We start from the raw sequence: 22,511 nt of genomic DNA on the forward strand, positions 1-22,511 counted from the left end.
ATTTATCTGTGAGGCACAACATCTAAACCAATCCTGACGAGTTTCCAAAATATTTCCACTAGTATCGCAAATACTGGTCACGTGAAATGCTGTAATTTACACGGAATTCAAAGAAAGGGCTTGGCGCACAGCTGCCTCGTGGACAGGAGACACTCGCGATTCCAAGCACTGGACGGCCAGCAGGTACCTGCTCGGGCCACACCCAGCTGCGCACGAGGCCGTCAGAGCGCCCTGGAAAGGAAGCTGTCACTCAACGGATGAGACGGGCTTCGTCCATCTGGAGACGGCGACGCCATTCAGTGTTCAAAACTCAGGTGGGTGCTGTTTCTTAGAAGTCAACTCATTTTAAGAAGAGAAGGATGTACTTAAGGTAACTTGCCTCAGGTAGTGGGAAGAGGAGGGCTCACCGTACTCTTTCCAACATGTACTCGACACCGAGCAGAGCCCACAGCCCGCCTTAGAAACTGGCGCCACGAGGAGAGCTGAGACTGCCTCTCACTGCAGTCGTCCCTGGCCTAGTGCCAGAGCCCAAGAGGGACACACACGGTGACACGCAGCGTGCCACCAGCACACACACGGGCGGGCAGAAGTGCGATGGTTTCAGAGAACGGAAAAGAAAAGGAGGTCTTTCGCGTGGGACTCTTCAGCTGGGTCTCATAGTCCAGGAGCTCCACAGACGGCCCTCGACGACAGGGGTCTGTGGACGGATGGCGCCCACGCGTACAGCCGGAGCTCTGCTGCCAGACACACTCGCTTTCCTGTTCACCTCACAGGCCCTCCCAGCTGACGGCTTCCATAAAGCTTGTCAAGTAAAGTATGTTACACACCGTGCCGCACGGAGCTGGAAGCACCTCCTGATAATTACACAACGGCATCGATATACAAAATACTAAGGAAAAGTATTTATTTAGTTAATTAAAAAAAAGGCTCACACCATCCCCATAAAAACGTCTTTATGGGAAACAGTGTGAAGGGAAGAGTGCAAACAGTAACATCAGTGCTTCTATCAGAAGGTAAGACCATCACGAGCCACGTTATTTTACACGGCTTCACGCCAGCGGTGGTCACAGCCCAGCGTCAGATCAAGGGCCCACACAGCGGCTAACACGCCATCGTCAGCCTTCACCGCGCGGAAGGTCGTTCCAGCACCACGCCCCGGGTGCTCCAGAACCGCTCCCTGATTCGTCCACGGGAAAATGCCGGGCCAGGGAGCTGTCATTTGGTCTCTCTCTTTATAAAGAAAAGCAAAGAGGTAACAATTGCCTGAGGAATAAATAATCCAAGAAAACGGGAGTTTTCCCTTTGACTTTTATGATTTTCTAGAACAAAGCATCAACTGTCAAGAGAGAACTATGTGGCCTCTATGCATCATGTTTTGTACTTGTTTATACCTGAACGGAAAAGTCTAACTTCTGATCCACGGAACGACAGTCTTAGAATCCAACTCTGACCATCACCGCTGGACAGAGGACAAGCTGTGCAGACTCACTCCTACTTCCCAGACACAGACACAGTCCACATGGCTTATCTCCCAGGTGTCTGTGAATCTAGGAGTTACAGCCACAACCCAGCAAACGGAGTGCATAATTTGGATAAAAACCTGCCAGTTGCTGACTCACACGCTTATCATTTAAAGTACGAAACAGGAGGCTCCTGGGTGGCTCAGTGGGTTAAGCCTCTGCCTTCGGCTCAGGTCATGATCTCAGGGTCCTGGGATCGAGCCCCGCATCGGGCTCTCTGCTGGGTGGGGAGCCTGCTTCCCTTCCTCTCTCTCTGCCTGCCTCTCTGCTTACTTGTGGTCTCTGTCAAATAAATAAATAAAATCTTTAAAAAAATTAAAAATAAAAAAAAAAAGTACGAAACAAATACTAAGATTCTCTAACATGAACTCTGACTTATTTTCATGTATCGTGGCAACGTCCATGCTCCTCTCCCTGCCCGACTGCGCTATGTGACTATGGTGCTGACCGAGACCTTCAGAGCACCGAGCGCAGAGCAGGCGCCTGTAAGTGCTGAGAACTGAGTAAACCAGAGTAGAAACACATGGACGCCCCTTCTCTTTGCGCTCCGCAGGAAGCCAGTGGCCGGCCGCACTCGAAGCCTCTGGAGCACCCTTCTAGGACAGCCTGCTCACAGCTGCCCATCAAGTGACCACAAAAGTGCAAATGAGTATGAGGTTATGAGTCTGAAACTCTTCCGCGGGGTCCCTACATACAGACATTTCAACATGACTAATGCATATCCTTTAGTATAACATTTCCCCACGTGTCAAACTCCAAAAAAATAAGACGTTAAAAAATATACGCGGGGCAGCTGGTGGAGCAGTCCATTAGGCATCCGACTCTTCATTCCGGCTCAGGTCATGATCTCAGGGCCACGAGAGTGAGCCCCGCGCCTCGCTCTGCATTTGGCGGGGGTCTCCTTGAGAGTCTTTCCGTCTCCTTCCGCTTCCCCCCACCACCCCACCTGGGCACTCTCTCTCTCTCTTTCTCTAAAATAAATAAATAAAATCTTTTAAAATACGTTAAATACACACATATTATAAGGCTTTCTAAACTGCAAATAAAAGGTTCAATACAATTTCGTTTCAGAAATTTAAGTTGGTTCTCCCATTACTTTTCTACCACTATTTAATCCTGTCAACCCAATTTGTCTCTTTCTAGCACAATTATGTATTGAAGGAACACAGTATGCAGTTTCTTTTCAATTCTGTAATAACAATGATGGACTTTAAACATTACACTTTTTCTAATATCAAGAAAATTATTGTAAAAGATAGCTCTTTACCAATCTCATACAGTACAGAATAAAGATTGGGAAGATGGCAAAGAAATGATCTCTAAGTAACTCTGTCTCTGGGTTTCCTTCTGCTTAATGTTACACAGTCTGCAGATGAGATCTGCTTCGGGGAGGGAGAAAGCAAAAGCATTTGAAGCTATTTTCTCAACAGTGCACCCCTCCTAACAAAGAAGAGAGCTACGCTTTTTAGAAAGGGGGTATTTGGATCGGAGAAGACCTGAACACTGATGAATGAGCTACGGTTTGCAGAAGAAATGACAGCAAAACGCGCAATGAAGAACATTAAACGGGAAGGTGATGTTAAAGGCCTAGGAACATGGCTGATATTTCAAAACTGGCTAGTTTTAAACTCTAAACTTCAGGGAGAATTACTGGGTCCTGAATAATAAGCAAATCAATTCTATCAATAATAACAGTAATAATATGAGTCCTTTGTCTTACTCAGAACGTCATACAGTGAGCAGCCGAGGTGACCGTGACATTACGAGGTAAGCAGAAGCAGACGTTATCCACAATGTGCGTAATTAGACTCTGCCCAGGCAACAAAGTACGTAACACGCGTACCGGCACAGGACGCCTGAATTAATCTACTCTGATTCTTATTTAATTACTTGGGCTGATATACAACGTGTATTCTCTGTCTCGTAGCTCATACTCTAGAAGAGGAATATACGCAGGTGTCACTTCTTTTTTTTTTTAATTTTTTTAAAGATTTTATTTACTTGACAGACAGACATCACAAGCAGGCAGAGAGGCAGGCAGAGAGGAGGGAGCAGAGTCCCGCCGAGCAGGGAGCCCGATGGGCGACTCGATCCCAGGACCCTGAGATCGTGACCTGAGCCGAAGGCAGAGGCTTCGCCCACGGAGCCCCCAGGCGTCCAGCGTCACTCCTTCAGACGCTCACCTGACATCCCGTAGCTGAACTGATGAATCACATTTCCAGTGACAGACCCGTTCCCTCGCATGGCTTTTCCTTTCCTTCTGGTCTGAAAGACGTACACAAAAATAAAGCTTTTTCTCTGAAAGTAATGCAGAGCTCACTATGAGCGGATTAGAAGGAGTGAAATAAAATCCTGTTAGGAACAGCAAACAGAGGCCGCGCGAGGCCGGGCGGGGGCCTGCACCTGTTGAGAACGTGCAGTAATTCACACGAGGCAAACCTAACTGCCGTGAACTCCAGAGCCTCGACCGGGTCCCAACCCTGAGACAACTCCCGGACCCCCTCGTGGCTCTGGAGCCGACTGGGCCGCGGCGCTGCTCGGCCTCCCTTACGGACACCAGAGCGCGCCGCCTTCCCTCTCTCCCACATGTGCTGCGTGCGCGAGCTCTGGGTGGCCAAGCTACCCCCGCACCTGGTCCGCGCGGTTTGGGGAGGCAGTGGGAACGCGGGCAAATGCCGGCGACTGCCTTCACCCCAAGCAGACCAGAGGTCTAGACGACTCTTGTACGTAAACCAATATTAGCCTCTCTTCCAAGCTGGAAACCCTGAAATGGCTTCTTCTTCTGACAAGACCTCCAGGACGGAGCCGGGCTGCCCTTCCCCAGCACCTGCACGCTCACTCACACACAGCCGCACGCGCTCGGCCACGCACACACGTCTCACACTGTCCCGTGCTCGGTCACGCGCTGCGTGAACTGGGCTTTGCAGCCTGGCTGTGTTCAGCCACGCTCCTGCTCCCTCGCACTGACTCAGTGGGACACCACACACACACACGCAGACGTTTCCACCTCTCAGCAGGTGATAAGCAAGAGAAATCTGGAAACAGCACGGAAGAAGGAAAGTACTATTCTAAAACGTTAATAGTGGCTAAGTTAGTAACTTTTTTTTTTTTTTTAAGACTTTATCCATTTATTTGACAGAGAAACAGAGAGATCACAAGCAGGCAGAGCGGGCAGAGAGAGAGGGAGAAGCAGGCTCCCCGCTGAGCAGGGAGCCCAATGCGGGGCTCGATCCCAGGACACCGGGATCATGACCCGAGCAGAAGGCGGACGCTTCACTGATGGAGCCACCCAGGCGCCCCCTAAGTTAATAACTCCTAACTATTCTTACTAAGGAAGCCCTTTGGTAAGGTTTTTTCTCAAATATACTAAATTGTCTTTAATTAGAAGATGCTCTTTTTCATAAATATTTTTACACAAACACACAGACCTTGGGTTTTCTCCAGAACTCACTATACACTGCGCCGTCTCCCTCATAGAAACCAATTCCATGAGCACCTTGAACGCACTGTAACTGAAGCACCCGTAACAATAAAGTCACAAAGCCGTGGCTGACGACCACCTCCTCTACAGGCACCTCATTCCACTGCCCCACAATGTGCTCACGATCCAGCACCAGCAGGCGCTTTCTCAAATGATGACAACTGCTCGTTCATCCTGGTCCGTGAGCGAGAGGGAAATGCAGCAGACAGCCCGACAGAAATCTGCAGGAACTAAAAGGCAACGACAGTCGCATACTAAAACCCTTTAAGTATCATAAAGCATTTATAAAATCAGTATACGCTGTTACAGTCAAGTTACTGACCGGGGAGTCATCGGGGAGAAGGGATGTCAAGCTGTAGCGAAACACGACAACGGTGCCAAGAATGGCACAAAACACACACGTGTACGTGAGCAGACGCACAGCCACCCGGTCAGCCCAGATCAGGAGACGACACGGCCGTGACAGTGTACTCACTACCATCCCAACTCACACCGGACTAGCAAGGGTACTTCCCCTTACTGACTCCTAAGACTTTCAGGGAGAAGGACCGTTTCCGGAGTAAGTCCACTGAACGAAAACACGGCACCGAGTGTGCCCCACAGAGACTGAGGGTGGGAAACATGCTCTAGGCTTTCCCTTTTCAGTTCAAAGCTTCTGTTCTCATTTATTCAAATTTAAGGCTTACTGTTTTTAACTTATGCACACAATGAATATATTAGTATTTAACAAAAGATTTAACTTACCCTGGTAAATGTGCCTTCAAAACTATGAATATCCAGTTGTGGCTTCTGAGCATAAACATAAGCGCGGATTGAAAAAAGGTCCTGCAACAGAGAACATCAGAGTGAATTACATGGTAATTAGACAAAACTACTTGGGAATTTTTCAGTCACCAGCGAATATCTTTCGTATGTTATTTACCAAAAGTGATGGTTGGTGACCCTGTATCTTGTGTGCCAGCACTAGGTTAGGATGGAAGGTAACTAAGGAAAATCATGCTGAAGCTCAACAGAGGTGTGGCAATTTCTCCTGGTTCCAACAGTCTGCTGCGGAATGACAGGTGTGTGTCGAGCTCTTGGGGGACGCTCCAAAATGCCACACTGCCTGGGGCTGCCTCAGAGTCCAAGCTTAAAGGTGGGGGCACACCTCATGGACTTTTGTCATACCGTGTATGACAGGAGTATTTGGAAGTTCCACAGATACCCAAGAATTCAGTGGAATTTAAGTAATCCTCACAATTCTACTTAAGTTCTATAAAACAATTCAGCAAATTCCTCAATTTATTTGCGTGTTTTTTCTTCTAAAGGCGACTGTATATGCTATAAACAATCTACTTCCTTAAAGCCATGAACATACTGCATTTCTCCCATGAGCCTGAACCACATCCCCGCGATCCAGTTTATGAAATCGTATGGGAAGGCTTTAACCACACACTTCAGAGCAACTTTCCCAGAACTAGCTTTAGAGTAGAAAAAAAGAGGTTTAGGTCACCCCATTCACAGGCAACAGATAAACGCTTCAACAGTAAGTCCCCAGAGATGACATTTAAACATCTTATTTTAAGAAAATTTATAAAAGTACGTCTGCTGATTTAGAAATTTTAAGTATTTTTAACATTGTAATTTTACTTTTCCAATGTTCTAGAATTCATTGTTTATGCACCACACGTGGTGCTCCATGCAACACGTGTCCTCCTTAATACCCACCACCAGGCTCACGCATCCCCCCAACCCCTCTCCCCTCCCAAACCCTCAGTTTCTCAGAGTCCGCAGTCTCTCATGGATCGTCTCCTCCGATTTCCCCCAACTCCCTTCTCCTCTCCATCTCCCCATGTCCTCCGTGTTATTCCTGATGCTCCACAAGGAAGTGAGACCACGTGATAATTGACTCTCTGCTTGACTCATTTCACTCAGCATCCTCTCCTCCAGTCCCGTCCATGTTGACACAAAAGTTGGGTGTTCATCCTTTCTGACGGAGGCATAATATTCCATTGTATATATATGGACCACATCTTCTTTAAAACTCTATGTAATTTTATCAAAATAATGTTATAATAAGTGAAAATGCGTTGATTACAAATTTTAATTATTTAATGGGGCATGATTATTTTTACCAGGAGATCACAAAGAATTTATAATACTCAAAAGTTCCTCATCTGTGTGGCCTTTAACGACACCAACACCCACACGGGATTCTGACTACGCTGCCCACCAGGCAGCCCATGGGTGAGTGACTTCCCATTCCTTCCGGGCGGCGGCGATCCCACACGTCCTACCGCGACCAGCGTGTAACCAACATTAGGAGACTCCAAAGCACACAGGGAGAAAGCCCGTCTGAGTTCACACAGGGAGGCGGCTGGAGAGTGACCGACTAAATCTGACACAGTCTAAATATGTTCCTGTGTTTTCCGAACTGATCCATGTGGACGTGAATGACGCTCTAAGCAGGTGAGTCACATCCACGAACGGAGATTACTCATCCTGGAGCCTTGCAGGGTAAACTACCAGAGGTCTCTAGTTCTTGATATTTCAGTCGTTTTTGAAAAAATATATGCTTAACTGGCTATCAGAAAGCTGGGCAAATAGAGCGTTATACCAAAGTTTAAGAAATCTGTCCTTACTACAGGCCTGAAATTTAAACAAGACCCACACCAACAAGGAGGTAAAGAGCTCCAGCTGGCTGTGCCCCCGTGCTCCTCGCCAGGGCCACGGCCAGCCCACCCCCAAGAGCCTGATGCCGCAGGGCCCTGGCCCCTGCGCTGCCCGCATTTCCAGTCTCGCTGACCAAAGATGAGGACTCCCCTTGCACTTCCGCAGTAATCTACGCAGTAACAACAGGCACCCGAAGTCCACTGAGAACCACTGCAGACACTCCGCTGGCAAGGGAAGGAGACTTCTCGAAGATAAGGAATATTCCGTCATACAAATGCGGGTTGGCCGCGACAATCTAGTGACTACTGAGAAAAACTAGCAGAGAAGGAGAAACCCAGCCACTGAGACAAGAGCTCGTCAGATGCAAGCTCACTGGACAGCAGGGTAAAGCTGTGGACGGCAGGCCAAGCTGGTGTCGGAACAGAGTGGGCTTCCCAGCGTGTCATGAGAGACAGGCCCCCTCTCCCCACCGTGCAATCATGGCAGGATCAGCGCCAAGCTGATGCAGGAACAGGCTCACACACGGAGCCGGGACCGGCAACAGGTACAAGAATTCAGACCCCCTGGAGGGACATTAAGCACTAAAACAACTGGTTGCTGGCTGGGTCCCCTGAGTTACCCGAGCCACCCACAGTCAAGGGCCCACGCTCTGCCGGGCGCTATGAAATTGAAATGCTCTGGGTACCAACACGAGACCCCTGTCCAACGCTGCACGAGGGAGGAGGCCCTCACCATGCTGGTGACCCCGCCGCAGCCCCATCTGTCTCGGGAGCGCCTGGCTGCCATTAACCTGTGGCTGGCAGTCCCGACCGGCAGCAGTCTGCGACAGCGGACCACGTTCCTGAACCCGTGTCCCTCACCTGCCCCGTGTGTGCGCCTTACGGTGAGGCAGTGTGGTTCCTAGGTGTTGCTGCTCCAGAAAGTAAATCATCTCTTCTGGGCCACTCCCCAGAGAAGTGATGGGGACAAAGCGGAGGTGGGCACATGAAGCTGTTTTGAAATGGGCCGAAGATTCAGATCTCGTCCTGACCAATTCCTAAACATGATGATCTTCGGCATTAATTTGTATAAAAACGTTTTCCTGTACGGGAGCCTGGCTGACTTAGTCTCTTAAGTGTCTGGCTCTTCACTTCAGCTCCGATCGTGCTCTCGGGGTCACGAGATCAAGCCCTGCACTCAGCTCATGACATTCTCTCTTTCCTTCTCCCTCGGCCCCTCCCCCCGCAATCCACATACACACTACCTTTCTCTAAAGAAAAAAATAATTTCCTGTAAAAAAATGTTTTGTGTTTCTTTAAGGAAGATTTATTGGAGAGAGAGACAAAAAGAGCAAGAGAGAACGAGCAGGGGAGGGTAGGCAGAGAGAGAATCCCAAGCAGACCACCCCCCCCCAATCAAGTGTGAAGCCCAATGTGGGGCTCGATCTCATGACCCTGTAGTCCCTCAATCCCTCGATCTCTTGACCTGAGCCGAAACCAAGAGTCAGACACTCAACTGACTGAGCCATCCAGGCATCCTAAATGCTTTGTGCTTCCTGGATAAAATCCTTTGAGCTGAAAGTCTGGGCCAACAACGTGAGGACTCCTGGGGGCACAACACTGGGGAGGACCAGAGGAAGGAGGTCACCTTTGCTTCTCACAACGGTTGGCAGGCTCTCCAGTCTAGCAGAAAACCCTCCTGCTGCCATTGCCTGGCATTTGAGACTCGAAAGGGCTTCCCGGCCTAGAGCACACCTGGCAGCTTGGATTTATCACTTGGACTTTGTGGTGAGTGGTTGACAATACTGTTCTCGTGGCCAGGGCCTCTACAGGGCACGCCTGGCAGGCCTGCAGACTCGTCTCACCGGCTGAGTGAGGTCCCAGCACAACAAAGCTGCTAGCACTTCTCCTGTAAAGACACTTGGGCCAAGGCAGTGGGCTGTGCAGAAACAGGAGCACGGACTTGAGAAAGGCCTGCTCACAAGCAAGGCTGGCCCTCGGGTGGGGTCTAGAGATGGGGATGGCAGGAGCATTCCCACCATTCCCAGATAAGAAAGACCGCCTGTGCCTGACCGATTTACTCAAGCAGCGTGGCTTATATCGAACACCTGCTTCCTTCCCGGAGTCTGGCAGCTTCGCGTGCACCTGAGAGAGGAACGCCCCATGGTCTCTCCTGCCCTTCCGCAGCAGGAGCCACCTCACTTGTGCTCTTGTAACGGCTGCCGGAGGGATGCAGTGAGTCCTGTGGGAGTCCACCGGGATGGGCGCGGGAGCCATGCCCCCTGCTTCCTCCAGAATCAGCCCAGCGCCTTCACTGGGCTATCTGTGTCCCGCATCCCGTCGGTGGAATAAACCATGGTCATGAGGAGAACTATGTGCTAAGTCCTGGTGTGGGGAGTCCTCCTAGGGAATCATTAAAACTGGGGGTGGTCTTAAAGGTCCCCCAAAACAGAGAGTTTACCATTTTAATAGTTGTCGATTTCATCTTTTGTTATTTGTTTCATTTGGGTTTTGCCTCAGAACGAATGTTTTAGCATGGCTACCACCTTTAGAAAATCAAAGACTTGAAGGCATGAAGACCCAGAGGCCCAAGACGGGAGTAACCACAGCAGCTAAAGAGCAGCAGAGGAGGTGGAGACCTGAGGCAGGAGAGTGTCTCAGAGGAGCCCGGACGCTGGCACCCTCTCACCCCGACCCCACACGACCCGCGTGCAGGGTGGCTTTGCAGCACCCCAGCTGATGGAAGTGAACAAGGACCCCAACTGCACGGAAGACAGAGCTCGGAGTTCAACTTCAGCCCAGTGAACTACCAAGTAGATCAAAACCAAACACAAAGCAGTACTCTTCAGAAGAACATAAGCCAATCCAGAGTGTCTGCAATGTAGCATTAGAAATGTTGAGGACACCATCCCAACCTCTAGACACACGAAGACAGAAGAACACAAGGTCCAGATTCAGGAAAGAATTCAATCAGGAAAGACTAATTCTGAGATGACCAGATATAAGAATTAAGAGACGAGAATTTCAAAGCAGTTTTAGTATCTCAAAGAATTAAAGGAAAAATTATCCTACAGAATATACAATGGGAAACCACAGCACAGAAAAATAAAAATATATTTAAGGAAAAAGAGCCAAATGGAAATTATAGAACTAAAAAATACAGTATTTGAAATAAATTTATTTTTATTTAGCTTATTTATTTTATTTATTTAAACTTAACAGCAGATTGGAGATGACAGAACAGAGTCAGTGACCTTGAAGAAAGACCAAGAGATAATGAGTCTGAAGGCACAAAGAGAAAAAGATTTAGGAAAGGATACAGCTGCACGCCACTGACAGGTATCAAGAGATCTAACATGCTTACAATTGGGTTCCTGGAAGGAGTGGAGAAAGAATGGGGAAGGAAAATGATTTGAAAAAAAAAAAAAATGACTAAATATATGCAAAATACGCAGACAGCCCAGACAGATGCAAGAAGCCCTGAAAACCCCTAGGTAGATGAGTAAAATTTAAAAGAAAGGAAGAAAGCAAGCCCAAAATCCCACTGCTAAAAAACCAAAGAGAAATTCCAAAGATACCCAAAGAAAAATATATATTACACACAGGGAACAACGATCAAAATAACACTGATTTCTCGTTAGAAATAATGGAGACAGGAGACAGTGGAACAAAATATTTAGAGTGCTATGGGGAGGAAATATTGGTCTTCCAAGAATTCAATATTCAGCAAAAATACCCTTCACAAAAACAGGAGAAATAAACTTATTTTGAGATAAATAAGAACAAGAATTCACTATTAGCAGACATACACTACAAGAAATGTTAACATAAACTCTTGAGGCCAAAGGGAAATATTATCCAGTAAAAATTCAGTCTTTAGAAGGGAATGGTGAGGAACAAAAATAATACGTAGCAAAAGAAAAACAAAAATGCTGTTTTTCCACCCAGTTTTTCCTTAAAATACAGATAAAACATCGGGACAAGTCATACGCAGATACACTGCACGTAAGACGCCTGTGAGCGCACAGAAATGAAGGTGAAGACAGAAGGGCACAGTGCGCCGTCAGCAGAAAGGACAGGCTCGGTGAACAGACACATCCAACAACAAGGTTCTTACGTTCTATGTCAAGTGACACAATTCCAACTTTTCACAACACACTTTCAGTTAAACACGTATTAGGATCTCTGGCAACTACGAAAGACGCGCAGAGAGGTCTGTCTAAAAAGCCAACAGATGAAGCAAACAGTCTGTCTGTCTTCCAAACCCGCTGTGTGTTGTTATTTTGGCAACTGTGTCTTCTACGAGCTCGCCTTTCCACGGGATCTTTCCTCATAGCTTCTGTTTGGACTGTAACATCCCCTCAGATTTCTTAAAATATATTAGAGATTTGTGTTTCCTCTCTTCTACTCCTGGACACCCCGATTTACCCAACCTTGTCTGATCTCCTCTGCCCGTGGGAGCCTCGAACGGCGGGCTGTAGGTCATGCTCGATCACTTAAATAGTCCTTCCCAGAAAACAAGCAACAGTCTAAAAACTATACAGCTTCCTTCATTTCTAGAAAACAACTATTTTGCTGTTTACATTGCATTTATTTCCTACTTTACTGTAGCTGAGTGGGGAGCACACAAATCTTCAAGTGGCTTAGACTCACGAACGTGGTGGCTCTACCAACCCCAGAGGGAGCCTTCTGCTCTGCGGGCAGCAAATCCTCCAGCAGAGCGAACTGCAAAGTCTGCGTGTGCAGCACCCAGGAGGAAGTACCTGACGAAATCAAAGAAAGTCACCAGAAAACTAACGGAAGAAATGGTGTGTCAGAGACACTTCCTGCTGTCCTTCCCGACTCCTGCTAAAGACAGGACTCCCAGGCCTTCGATGGGCGTCCGGCCCCCGCCAAACAACGCAGCCCTCAGCATCCTCTCCAGACAACGAGAAGTGCTATGGCGGGATGGGACCAGTCACGGGGGACACAGGTGAGAGTCACCTAACAATGATGACACAGCTGCCCGCTCAGCCTTAGACCACCCAACTCTGGGCTGTCAAGTGAGGGGGAAAACTTCTCTCCTAATCTGTGGTGCATGGGTTCAGGAAACAGAAACCGCTCCAGATCTCAGGAACGGAGATGGATTTCACACATGGAGTGACGTCCTTCCCAAATTACAGGAAGGGATTAGACTCCTGACAGAACCTCCAAAAATGACCACTGACCACACAGCACCTGCCACTTCCGCCCATGACAGGGAGGGCGGGCCCTGCCAGCAGAGAGCGCCAACAAGGCAGAAGGAGACCTCGTCCCCATTCCTGCCCGAGAAATTCTTCAAGAGTCTGTTTGACTTGGGAACGCTCATTCACACACCTTCATCAGGGCCTGGAAAACACAGACTGATGAATTTTCAATTTTCCAGAGAACAGAGACGCTGCACTGGATAGAGCGTGAGCATAGCAGCTGGCCACTGCGGGTCTGCTACCGCCGTTTAGAGAGTATACGTGAACTAATAAAAAGTTATTTTCGAGTTAATTAAGTCAAGCTGGTTTGCACAAGAAAAAGCACATCCTGTAACGACTGTGGGCTCAGGGAAAACCACAAGCATGTTCAATGAGCAGCCAAGCGACTCCTGGGATAAGGCAGGTCTGAGAACCCTGCGTCGCTCGAATATTACCCTACTGGAGTGTTTTTAAAGAAACGAAGCTCTGGCGTGACAGACGACCTTTCGATACACGGAACAACTCTGGCAACAGCCCTCATTTCTACGCGCACATGAACACTCAGAGGAACGCGTTTCATCTAGTGCATTAGACATCAAATGACTGAATAATGGCACAATAATGAGATTGTCATTTGAAGCTTTTCACAATAATTTAAAAATCATTCTGAAGTTTTCAATAATGTAGGAAAGCCTCTGCTATTAGGTCAAGGGCAACATTTGTTCGCATTACTTAAAGGTCATTAAAATACATCCTTAATCATAACATGTGGTTCATTACAAATAAAATTGCCTTTCGTTCAATAAAACTAATTAAATGTAAATGGTATTGTTTACTGCTATATGGATCTTTTGAAATAAATCAGCAAGTCATGATTTATTGTGACCTCATTGTTGTTAATAAATTTGCCTGATCACAAAAGCCAGAGGCGCGTTTCCGGAATATCTATGGGCGCCTGCGAAGCCTGTCTTCTAGCCGCCTGCGCAGCAGTGACAAGCCCAGCCACAGGCTCGCGGCACAGTTACTATCAAGTAGCTTGTTCCAGTTTTAACTGGTCACATCATCAGACCAGGGGCTGCACGAAATCGGACAGAGCATCCTTGGTGGCCTCCTTGGCTCTTTAGGAAGAGCGTGAAGGTCTGCAGGCTGACTCCTTGGCACTGTGACGCTTGGCTGTCCGGGAAGGACACCGGATGTCCCCAAACCACTGCCTCCGAGACAGAGCAGTCCGCATGAGTGCCAGGGGACGAGTAAACTATCCAGTGAAAAACCAAATTCCCATGCCTGAATCCATAAAGACATGAGAGCTCTTTTTCCTACGAAATCTATACGTATGTGCCAAAGTATATGAAGCTACAAGTTTAATTTAATGAACCAGAAATTCACTTAAACTTCCTTTTTTTCTAGAATATGCTGCTTATTGGTTTTACGGTCATATCAAAACTGAAAATGTTTTCATTTACCAGTTCCTTTACCTAAACAGTAACTCACACGATCAAAGTACACCAAGCATAACATTCAAAAATGAGCATTACGTGAAGTATATACTGTACCTTGGTAACTGTTTTTGAAGTTGATACACATCTGTCATTAATAAAGATGAAGAAAAGATCCTCATGATATTGAGCATAATAAAATGTCACTTCCTGTGGACCACAGCAAAGAGGACACTCGACGGTCCAGAGGGAACGGTGGGATTTTAACTACTCTTCTAAGACGTAACTTACCGCCGTAAGCTGTGCAGCTTTCAAGTGCACGACTGTGTGCACCTGCACACCTGCACCTGTCGAGGACAGCGGCCAGCTGTGGGACACAGCCACCGGCTCCCCTGCAGGGCGCCCGGCCCTGGCCTCCACCACAGGATGGACGGGCATTCCAAGTTCTGCACGACCGTCGTCACCTCGGGGGCGCTTACTCGTTCATGAGCTTGGGCTTTTCTTTCAGACACATTCGTTCACGCTCCCTTCCGCGCTCAGCAAAATGATCGCCCAGCGCCAGCCTTCCCACCTGTCCCGCCCGTGACTCAGGACTCCTTGCCAAGGAGACTCTGACAGAAAGACTCGGGCCGGAGCCCCCATCTGTGCACGAGAGCAAACAGAAACCCTCCCCAGTCCGTGACGACTTGCCAAACACCTCTCAGCCCTGGAGGGTCCCCTGAGGATGCTTCCGGAGCCGGAAGAAGAGCAGGACTCAAAGCAGAAACACACAACTGTGAAGGAGCAGAACTGACCCCCGGGTCGGCACAAACCCCACCAGGAAGCCAAGAGGCAAGAACATGTCATGATAAACACGAAACCCTCTTCCCAGACGTATGAGAACGGTAGGCCAGACGTCCTCAGTGACGCGGCGACAGCACAGCTTGATTCTGCCCCAAGAGGAAAAGCAAAGTGGACAGAAAAAGCACGGGCGGTCCAAGTGGGTCTCAGGAAGAGTGGAAGAAGGAGGGGCCTGAGGGCGGATGCGCGGGCGCTGGCACTGTCAGGCCCGTGTCACATGACGGGACACAGAAGAGGCCACTCGCTGCACACCTGGGTGGGCACCATGAGGTCTGGCCAGGCACAGTGCAACCAGAGAGCCCAACCCTGAACCGACCTCAGAGATGACACAGCATGGTGGACAGGTCAAGCCTGACCAGCCAGTTACAGGCACCTTTGAACAACAATTTCCCAGGTTGTGCCAGAAAGATCAAGCCCTTGTACTAGGATTACACCAGCATCACAATAAAGGGGGCTCCAGGCCCCCCCAATAAAGTTTAAGCACAAATCAAGTTTATTCACAAGCTGCTAAACTAAGAAAATCAATGGTTTTGAAAAAAGAGAAAACACAAACACTTAGAATATTGACATTCAATAAAAAAATTACCATACATGCAAAGAGGCAGGAAACTGTGACCTGTAACAGAAGAATAATTAAAAACTTAAAAACTGGGTGCCAGGTGGCACAGTCAGTTAAGCGTCCGATTCTTGGTTTCAGCTCAGGTCGTGATCTCAGGGTCTCAAGACTGAGTTGCACGTGGGGCTCTGCGCTCAGTGGGGGTCTGCTGGCTTCCTCTCCCTCTGCCCACCCTCACCCCGCCCACGCGCGCATACTCTCTCTCTCTCAAATAAATAAATCTTGAAACAAAAAAAAAAACCCTAGAAACATACCACGAAATAACAGAGACAATGGAATTAACAGATGAAGAATAAGTATTACAAAATGCTGGAAGACTTAATGTTTACATGAACACCGAAAAAAATATTTAACTTAAAGAAAAAGATTTAAATGAAAGTATGAACACATCAGGAAGGAAAGGAAGGTAGCTAAACAGTAATGAAAATGAGAGAACTACACAGACCTCCCAGATATTAAAAATATAGTATTTAGAATAAAAAATCTGCTGAATGGTCTTAATAGAAGACTAGATACTTCAGAAGACAAAGTCAGTGAATTCAAAAACAGAGCAACAGAAAGGATTAAATCAAGTCACAGCAAGTAAAGAGCGAGGGAGCTCAGCGACCGGCGGACATGACGAGTGGTACAACACACGTCTTGCTGATGTCCCAGAGGGAGGGTTTCAGCAGAAAGGCGTGGAAAATAAAGGCTGGAAGGTTCTGAAATGGAGAGGAAAAACAAGAAACTCCAGATCAGAAAAGTCCAATAAGCCTCAAGCAAGACAAATGAAGACACACACACCAATTCCTGAAGAAGTCATCACACACACACAAATCTTAAAAACGCCTGGAGAGGGGCGCCTGGGTGGCTCAGTGGGTTAAGCCGCTGCCTTCGGCTCGGGTCATGATCTCAGGGTCCTGGGATCGAGCCCCGCATCGGGCTCTCTGCTCGGCAGAGAGCCTGCTTCCTCCTCTCTCTCTACCTGCCTCTCTGCCTGCTTGCGATCTCTCTCTGCCAAATAAATAAATAAAATCTTTAAAAAAAAAAAAAAAAAAAACGCCTGGAGAAAGAGACCGACACAGCGGAGACAACACACCGTGTAAGGCAAAGAAAGCACGGGCCGCTCTGACGCGGCCAGAGACGAGGAAAACTGTCCGAAAAACCCTTAAAAACCTCTTCCAAAATGAAGGTGAAATTAAGACCTTTTTCAAGCAAAAACTTTCACAATTAATCCAGCAGGTTTCTCCTACAAGAATACTGAAGGAAGTTCTTTGATTTAAAGGAAAAATTAACTGAAAGTTAGATCCACACTCAGGAAAGAAGACTCTGAAACTGTGTGACTGTAGAGAAGCGGAAAAGAGGGTTTTTATTTTTTTATTACCTTCTTAACATGCTTGACAACTCTTCTTTGGAAGATGTATTTATTTATTTTTCGCCGGGGAAGGGCAAAGGGAGAGGAAGAGAGAATGTCAAGCAGACTCCCCAATGAGCAGAGAGCCCGACACAGGGCTCACTCTCAGGACCCTGACGTCGCGACCGGAGCTGAAATCACGAGTCAGATGCTCGACCGACTGAGCCACCCCGGTGCCCCACATGTGTGACTGCTTTAAAGAAAAAAATATATATATTCTACAGTGTGGCTTACAACATGTAGGAGGAAAATATATGACACAACGACACCACAGAGGAGGAGGAGGACGTGGGAGTCTAACTGTGCAAGTTCCTTAAATTCTATACAAAATGGTATAATACCCTTTGGAGAAAGATAACAGTAAGTTAGTAACACGTACTGGAAACCGCAGAACAACCACTACAGAACAGAACTACCGGTTAGAGCCAATAGTAGTAACTAAAAATCTAAAATAATATCTAAAGATGGAAGAAAGGAAGAGACAAGTAGAAAATAAACAGCAAGATAACTGCCTTTAACTCAACCATTATTGGTAATTATGGTAAATGTACTCATTAAACATGCAACAACCATCAGAGTAAGTGAAAAAACAGTATCTGCTCGTGTTATGATAACAGGAAACCCACTTCTTACATAAAGAAACAGACACAGGAAACACACAAGCACGGAAAAAGACAGGCCGTGTGAACACCAATGAAAAGAAAGCTGGAGTCACTGTATTCATACAAAGTAGAGGTCACAACCAAGAACACCCCACAAATACCGAGCAAAGTTTGGCTCATCAACAGGGTAGGAGCATTCTGAGTGTGCACGGACTCAAGAGCGGTGCTTCGACGTACACAGGACGACTGACAGAACCCAGGGAGAAAGAGTGTATCTTCCAACTCTTCCTTCATTAATTAAGAGAACAGATGGTCGAAAGCAACTAAAAATATACAACACTTAAACAACATTTTCCACCAACTTGACCTGATGGACACTCAGAGGCTACCCACAGAACAGCAGAACGCGCTCTGGAAACAGGCCAGAGCCTCCTCCACTGCGGCTTTGTTAAAAGAAGATGTGAGCTGCCTTAGGAGATTCTCGGTGTTGTGACGGATCGTTGACAGTGCTGGAATCTGGTAAGTACTGTTCTCGCTAATGCCACCTCTTGCCTGTTCCCCAGGAACAAAGGGGCACTGGGCGAAGACCACGCAAGGTGCCTGACAGTGTCCGCTTCCTTCTCTCTCGGTCACAAGACACAGTAACATTCTCCCTCCTCCTAATTGAAGAGGGTTCTCTATTGTCCCAAGAACAGCAGAGTGGACGTGCCTGTCTCCAAAAGGAGGCTAATTTCATCTAGTTCCACAATCTGCCAAAACTAATGGAAAGCAGCCTACCACCGAGTTAAGTCGGTTAGCAAAAACACACTCGTTTGTGGACTCATGTAATCCTGCCCAAAGTTCTCAATCTTAAAGATTACTCAATTGCAAGGTTTAAAAGTAAAAACCAGGAGGGAAAGGAACGCAAGAGAAAAGAAAAGAGGACCGAAGCGTCAGGCCAACAGGAACACTGCAAACCACACCTAGAACAGGTCACGTGCCAAGACACCACGGAAATTATTCTGCCGTAATTTTCAATGACCCTTTGTTAGCAGTAAAAGAAGCATTTTTAAAAATCAGTGCATTCAAGTCAGCTGCCTGGGAAGGAGCAATACCAGCGAGACGATGTAACCCCAGTGCACTCACCCCCAGGGCCGGCAGCCTCTGCGTGCAGCTCACGGCCACCTTCAGCTTCCAGTCGGTCTCACCATCAAGCTGATCAGTTCGAATAAAACACGAACCTTGGAAGGAGACACGAAGATTCCAGAGTTACAGGTGCTTGAAGCCCACAAGTGTGCGGCACAGGGGACGACAGCGGCATGTCCAGAAATCTGCATCAACAAAAATCCTCAAAAGCCTTTATATATTTGATTCACAAACAAGTGTGCTGAGAAGATACAGGTCACTAACTATAGTCACTTACCTGAAATGTGGTGTCCTGGCCTACGGAGGCTTAATATTAGTAAGTGCTTTACTTTTGAAAAACTACTTTGATCATTTCTAACTTTAATTCATGTTTTAGTAATAAAATAATAATACACAAAAACACCCACGAGTGCGCCGTAACTCTGCGGATAAATCATCTGGTGTGCCGCCGTACGGAAAGCCCAGCGAGAGTGCCAAAACACAGGTAAGATCTACTGCCGTACGAACCTATCAAATTCTAAACATGAATAAATATTAAGCAACAAAACTCCACTCACCCTTTGACCACACTATCACACCATTTCTCAGAACCTATCCTAAGACAGAACAGCCAAGACACGAAGTGACACACATACAAGATGACCCTGTACCATTATTTGTCAGAACAAAAGGCTGAGAGATCGTGTGAGAATCAATGAAGAAAAGGGGAGCACGAGCAGCCACGTAAGACAGACAGGATGGAGGACAGAGCACAGACAGGAGACAGGGAGCAAGACAGGGAGGGAGAGAGGAGGGAAGGGAATAAAGGAAAGGGTGGGAGAAAGAGAAAGGGAAATGAGAAACACATTAATTTTTACAGTTAATGATCTGCAGGGTGAACATCGGTAAGTGAGGGAAGCAAAATGCCGTGCCGGGAGTACCACCGTCCTCTGAAGAGCCAGGCCAGGGGCAGGGGGTTGGGGGGAATGTGTGGGTGTGGTCACGGGGGTGACCTCTGCAGAGGGAGGAAGGTGGGAAGGGGCTGTTTTATACTGCTCCCTCTGAATCACACATGCTTTACATACTTGAAAGAGCCAATTACATCAAACTTTTAAGAAGCAGTTGCTAAAAACAAGCATATAAAGCAAAGTATTAGTTTCATCACCAAATGAATTCAAGTACCTTCATAAAATTGTCACAGAAAGCCCCACAAGCATCTGTACGTGACTCAGGACAAGTACCCCGTAAACGACTGCGAGACCCAAGAGTATCTCGGGTGTCCCACACGACACCACCCCGCAGCCTAATACTACTATCACTTGCACTCCTTCCTCTGGTCTGGAGTTACCCCCAAATGTACATGCTCAAGACACCACAGCTGAGCCTTGTCCGCTCTGGGTACACATTCATGTCACTTTTCATCTGCAGGCCCTCCCTGCCTTCCCTGGTCTGCACGTCACTGACTGCACACTCACGGTCCAGGCCAACCGTCTCCCCTTCCCCTTACGGGACCTGGAACCCTGGCTCCTGCACCCAGAGCCCAGTTCATACTCCAAGGGCCCTCAGCACTGCTGCCCAGCTGCCTGCCGGAGGCACCATGTCCAGGCTCTGCTCTGCTTGGATACCAGCAGCCTTTGTGCTCAGGGCCCACACCCGTGACCACATGCCAGCTGAAGGAAGTGGGGGAGTCCATCTTCCCTTCTCAGCTTTTAGCGAGAATAAAACGTCAGCAGAGGCCTCTTGTTTGGATCGGTCTGGTTGCCTGCTGAAAGTTCCTGCAAGAAAGCACTGATTCCTTTTGTGATTTATCCACATTTCAAGACAATGAGCTGCCCCTGCCATCCTTAGGAGAAAACCAATTAGGCCTGTGTGTGTGCACGCGAGCTCATGTGTGCACGTGTGTGTGTGCGCGCCGCGTGAGCTGCGTGAGCGAGAAGCTTCCCCGCAACGCCACGACTGTCACGACCGCGTCTCAGGCTGACCCACCATTGGGGGTGGGGACCTGACCTCCACAGTCACCACATTATAAAGGTTAAAACACCCAGTGTTCACCGGAAATCAGCGCACACAAAGAAACAGGGCATGTCACTGCGTACTTATAAAGGGGAAAAAAGGAGCGCCTGGGTGGTTCAGCTGGTCGAGCATCTGCCTTCACTAAGGTCCCGATCCCAAGGTCTTGGGATCAAGACCCACACCGGGCTCCCTGCTCAGCAAGGCGTCTGCTGCTTCTCCCTCTCTCTCTACCCCTCACCCCTGCTTATGATCTCTCTCTCACACACACACCTCTCTCTCAAATAAATAAAATCTTTAAATAAATAAAATAAAGGAGCAAAAAATGTAACAGACACTGTCTCTGGAGGATACGTGGTGTCGGGTCTCCTAGACAGAGCCTAGGCTGAAAGATCCTCAGGAGCTGAAGAAAGACTGAAGGAAAGTCAAGAAAACAAATCATGAACAAAATGGAATCAATAAAGGGGGAGAAAACAGAAAAAAGAAATCCAGAACTGACAAGTATAGTAATCACAGTGAACGCCTCCCTGGGGGAAGCCAAGGGCAGAAGAATCAGCAAACCCGAAGCCAGGACAGAAATGGTCCAGCCTGAGGGCGAGAGAGCAAAAGACCTGAAAGACCGCGGCAGAGACAGAAGGGCCCGTGGGCCTCACCGCCTGCGCCGGCACGCGCCGAGGGAGCCCCCGCAGGACTGGAGCCGAGGGCGTGCGGAGACCGCCCGGAGCAGCGCTGCCCGCAAACGTCCGGCCGCGGTGAGACACGTGCCCGTCGGCATGTACGGAGCCCAGGAAGGCCAAGTCCGAGGAGGTGAGAGAGCCCGCTCGGAGACGCGCTACCCCCAGACTTTCGAGACAAGATGTGCCGGGGTGAGGGGAGGGTTGCGGCAGCCCGTCCCGGCATCTGCCCGGCAAGCTCGCTGACGGGGGAAACTAGCCGGGGCTCCCTTGTCCCCGCGCGTCAAAACCGGGCGGAGCTCCTGCCTCTGAGTGGGAGCTGGTGAGCAGAGGGAGGCCCGGTCCCCCGGCCTGGGGAAATGAGTGGTGAGCGGACACCCCTTGCAGGGTGACGCCCGGCCTCAGTCGGGCGGTAGCGGGGACGTGGGGCCGGCCCCTGACTTCTCGGCTGTGCCGGCTTGCAGTAGAACCTTCTTCCCCGTGGGGTCAAATGCCACAGAATCAATCTGTTCCTACCGGGAAGATCCCTGAAGAATATTAAAACAATTACTCTCAAAAGAAAAGTAACTGAACACTTGAGGATTCTCTTCAATGAAAACAACAAAGTCCTCCAGTGTTTCTCAACCTCTCAAGAGAGATCTTGCACCCTGGAGGGACCCGGAACCTTGTGGGGACACAGTTTTCAAACCTGGGCCGGGAGGGGCTGCTACTGGTATCTAGTGGCCTGCGGCAGCAGTGCTCAGCCCCCAGCGCCTCAGACGGACCGCCCCCGTGAAGAGCGATGGGTCCCCCGTGTCAGCAGGCCCAGGAGAGGCTCCTGTTCCGGGGCGCGGCGGGAAGAGCCAGTCTTGGGCTGAACGCTAGCTCTGACCCCGCTCGGCAATGCTCCCTGTCCAGCTGCCTCGCTGCGCTCAAGTCGTCATCTGCACGGCGGAGGGAGGGGACCGGACGGCCCGGAGAGCCGTGTTGTAAAACACAGAGGCAAATCCGCTGCAGCCGGC

The 22,511-nt window shown here is 48.6% G+C and overlaps 1 protein-coding gene across 6 annotated transcripts in view; it reads right to left on the minus strand.

Moving 5' to 3' along the window:
* Positions 1–22,511, minus strand: part of ATP9B (ATPase phospholipid transporting 9B (putative)) — a 230,402-nt gene that overhangs the window by 129,969 nt on the left and 77,922 nt on the right. For all 6 annotated transcript variants that reach the window (XM_047696257.1, XM_047696254.1, XM_047696256.1 and 3 more), the window contains 2 exons: positions 18,848–18,942; positions 5,746–5,826 (listed from right to left, as the gene is read on the minus strand). In XM_047696257.1, the coding sequence (XP_047552213.1) occupies positions 5,746–5,826; positions 18,848–18,942 (176 nt within the window). The remainder of the gene's footprint in view (positions 1–5,745; positions 5,827–18,847; positions 18,943–22,511) is intronic.

Source organism: Lutra lutra, chromosome 12, assembly GCF_902655055.1.
Source record: "Lutra lutra chromosome 12, mLutLut1.2, whole genome shotgun sequence".
Classification (NCBI taxonomy): Eukaryota; Metazoa; Chordata; class Mammalia; order Carnivora; family Mustelidae; genus Lutra; species Lutra lutra.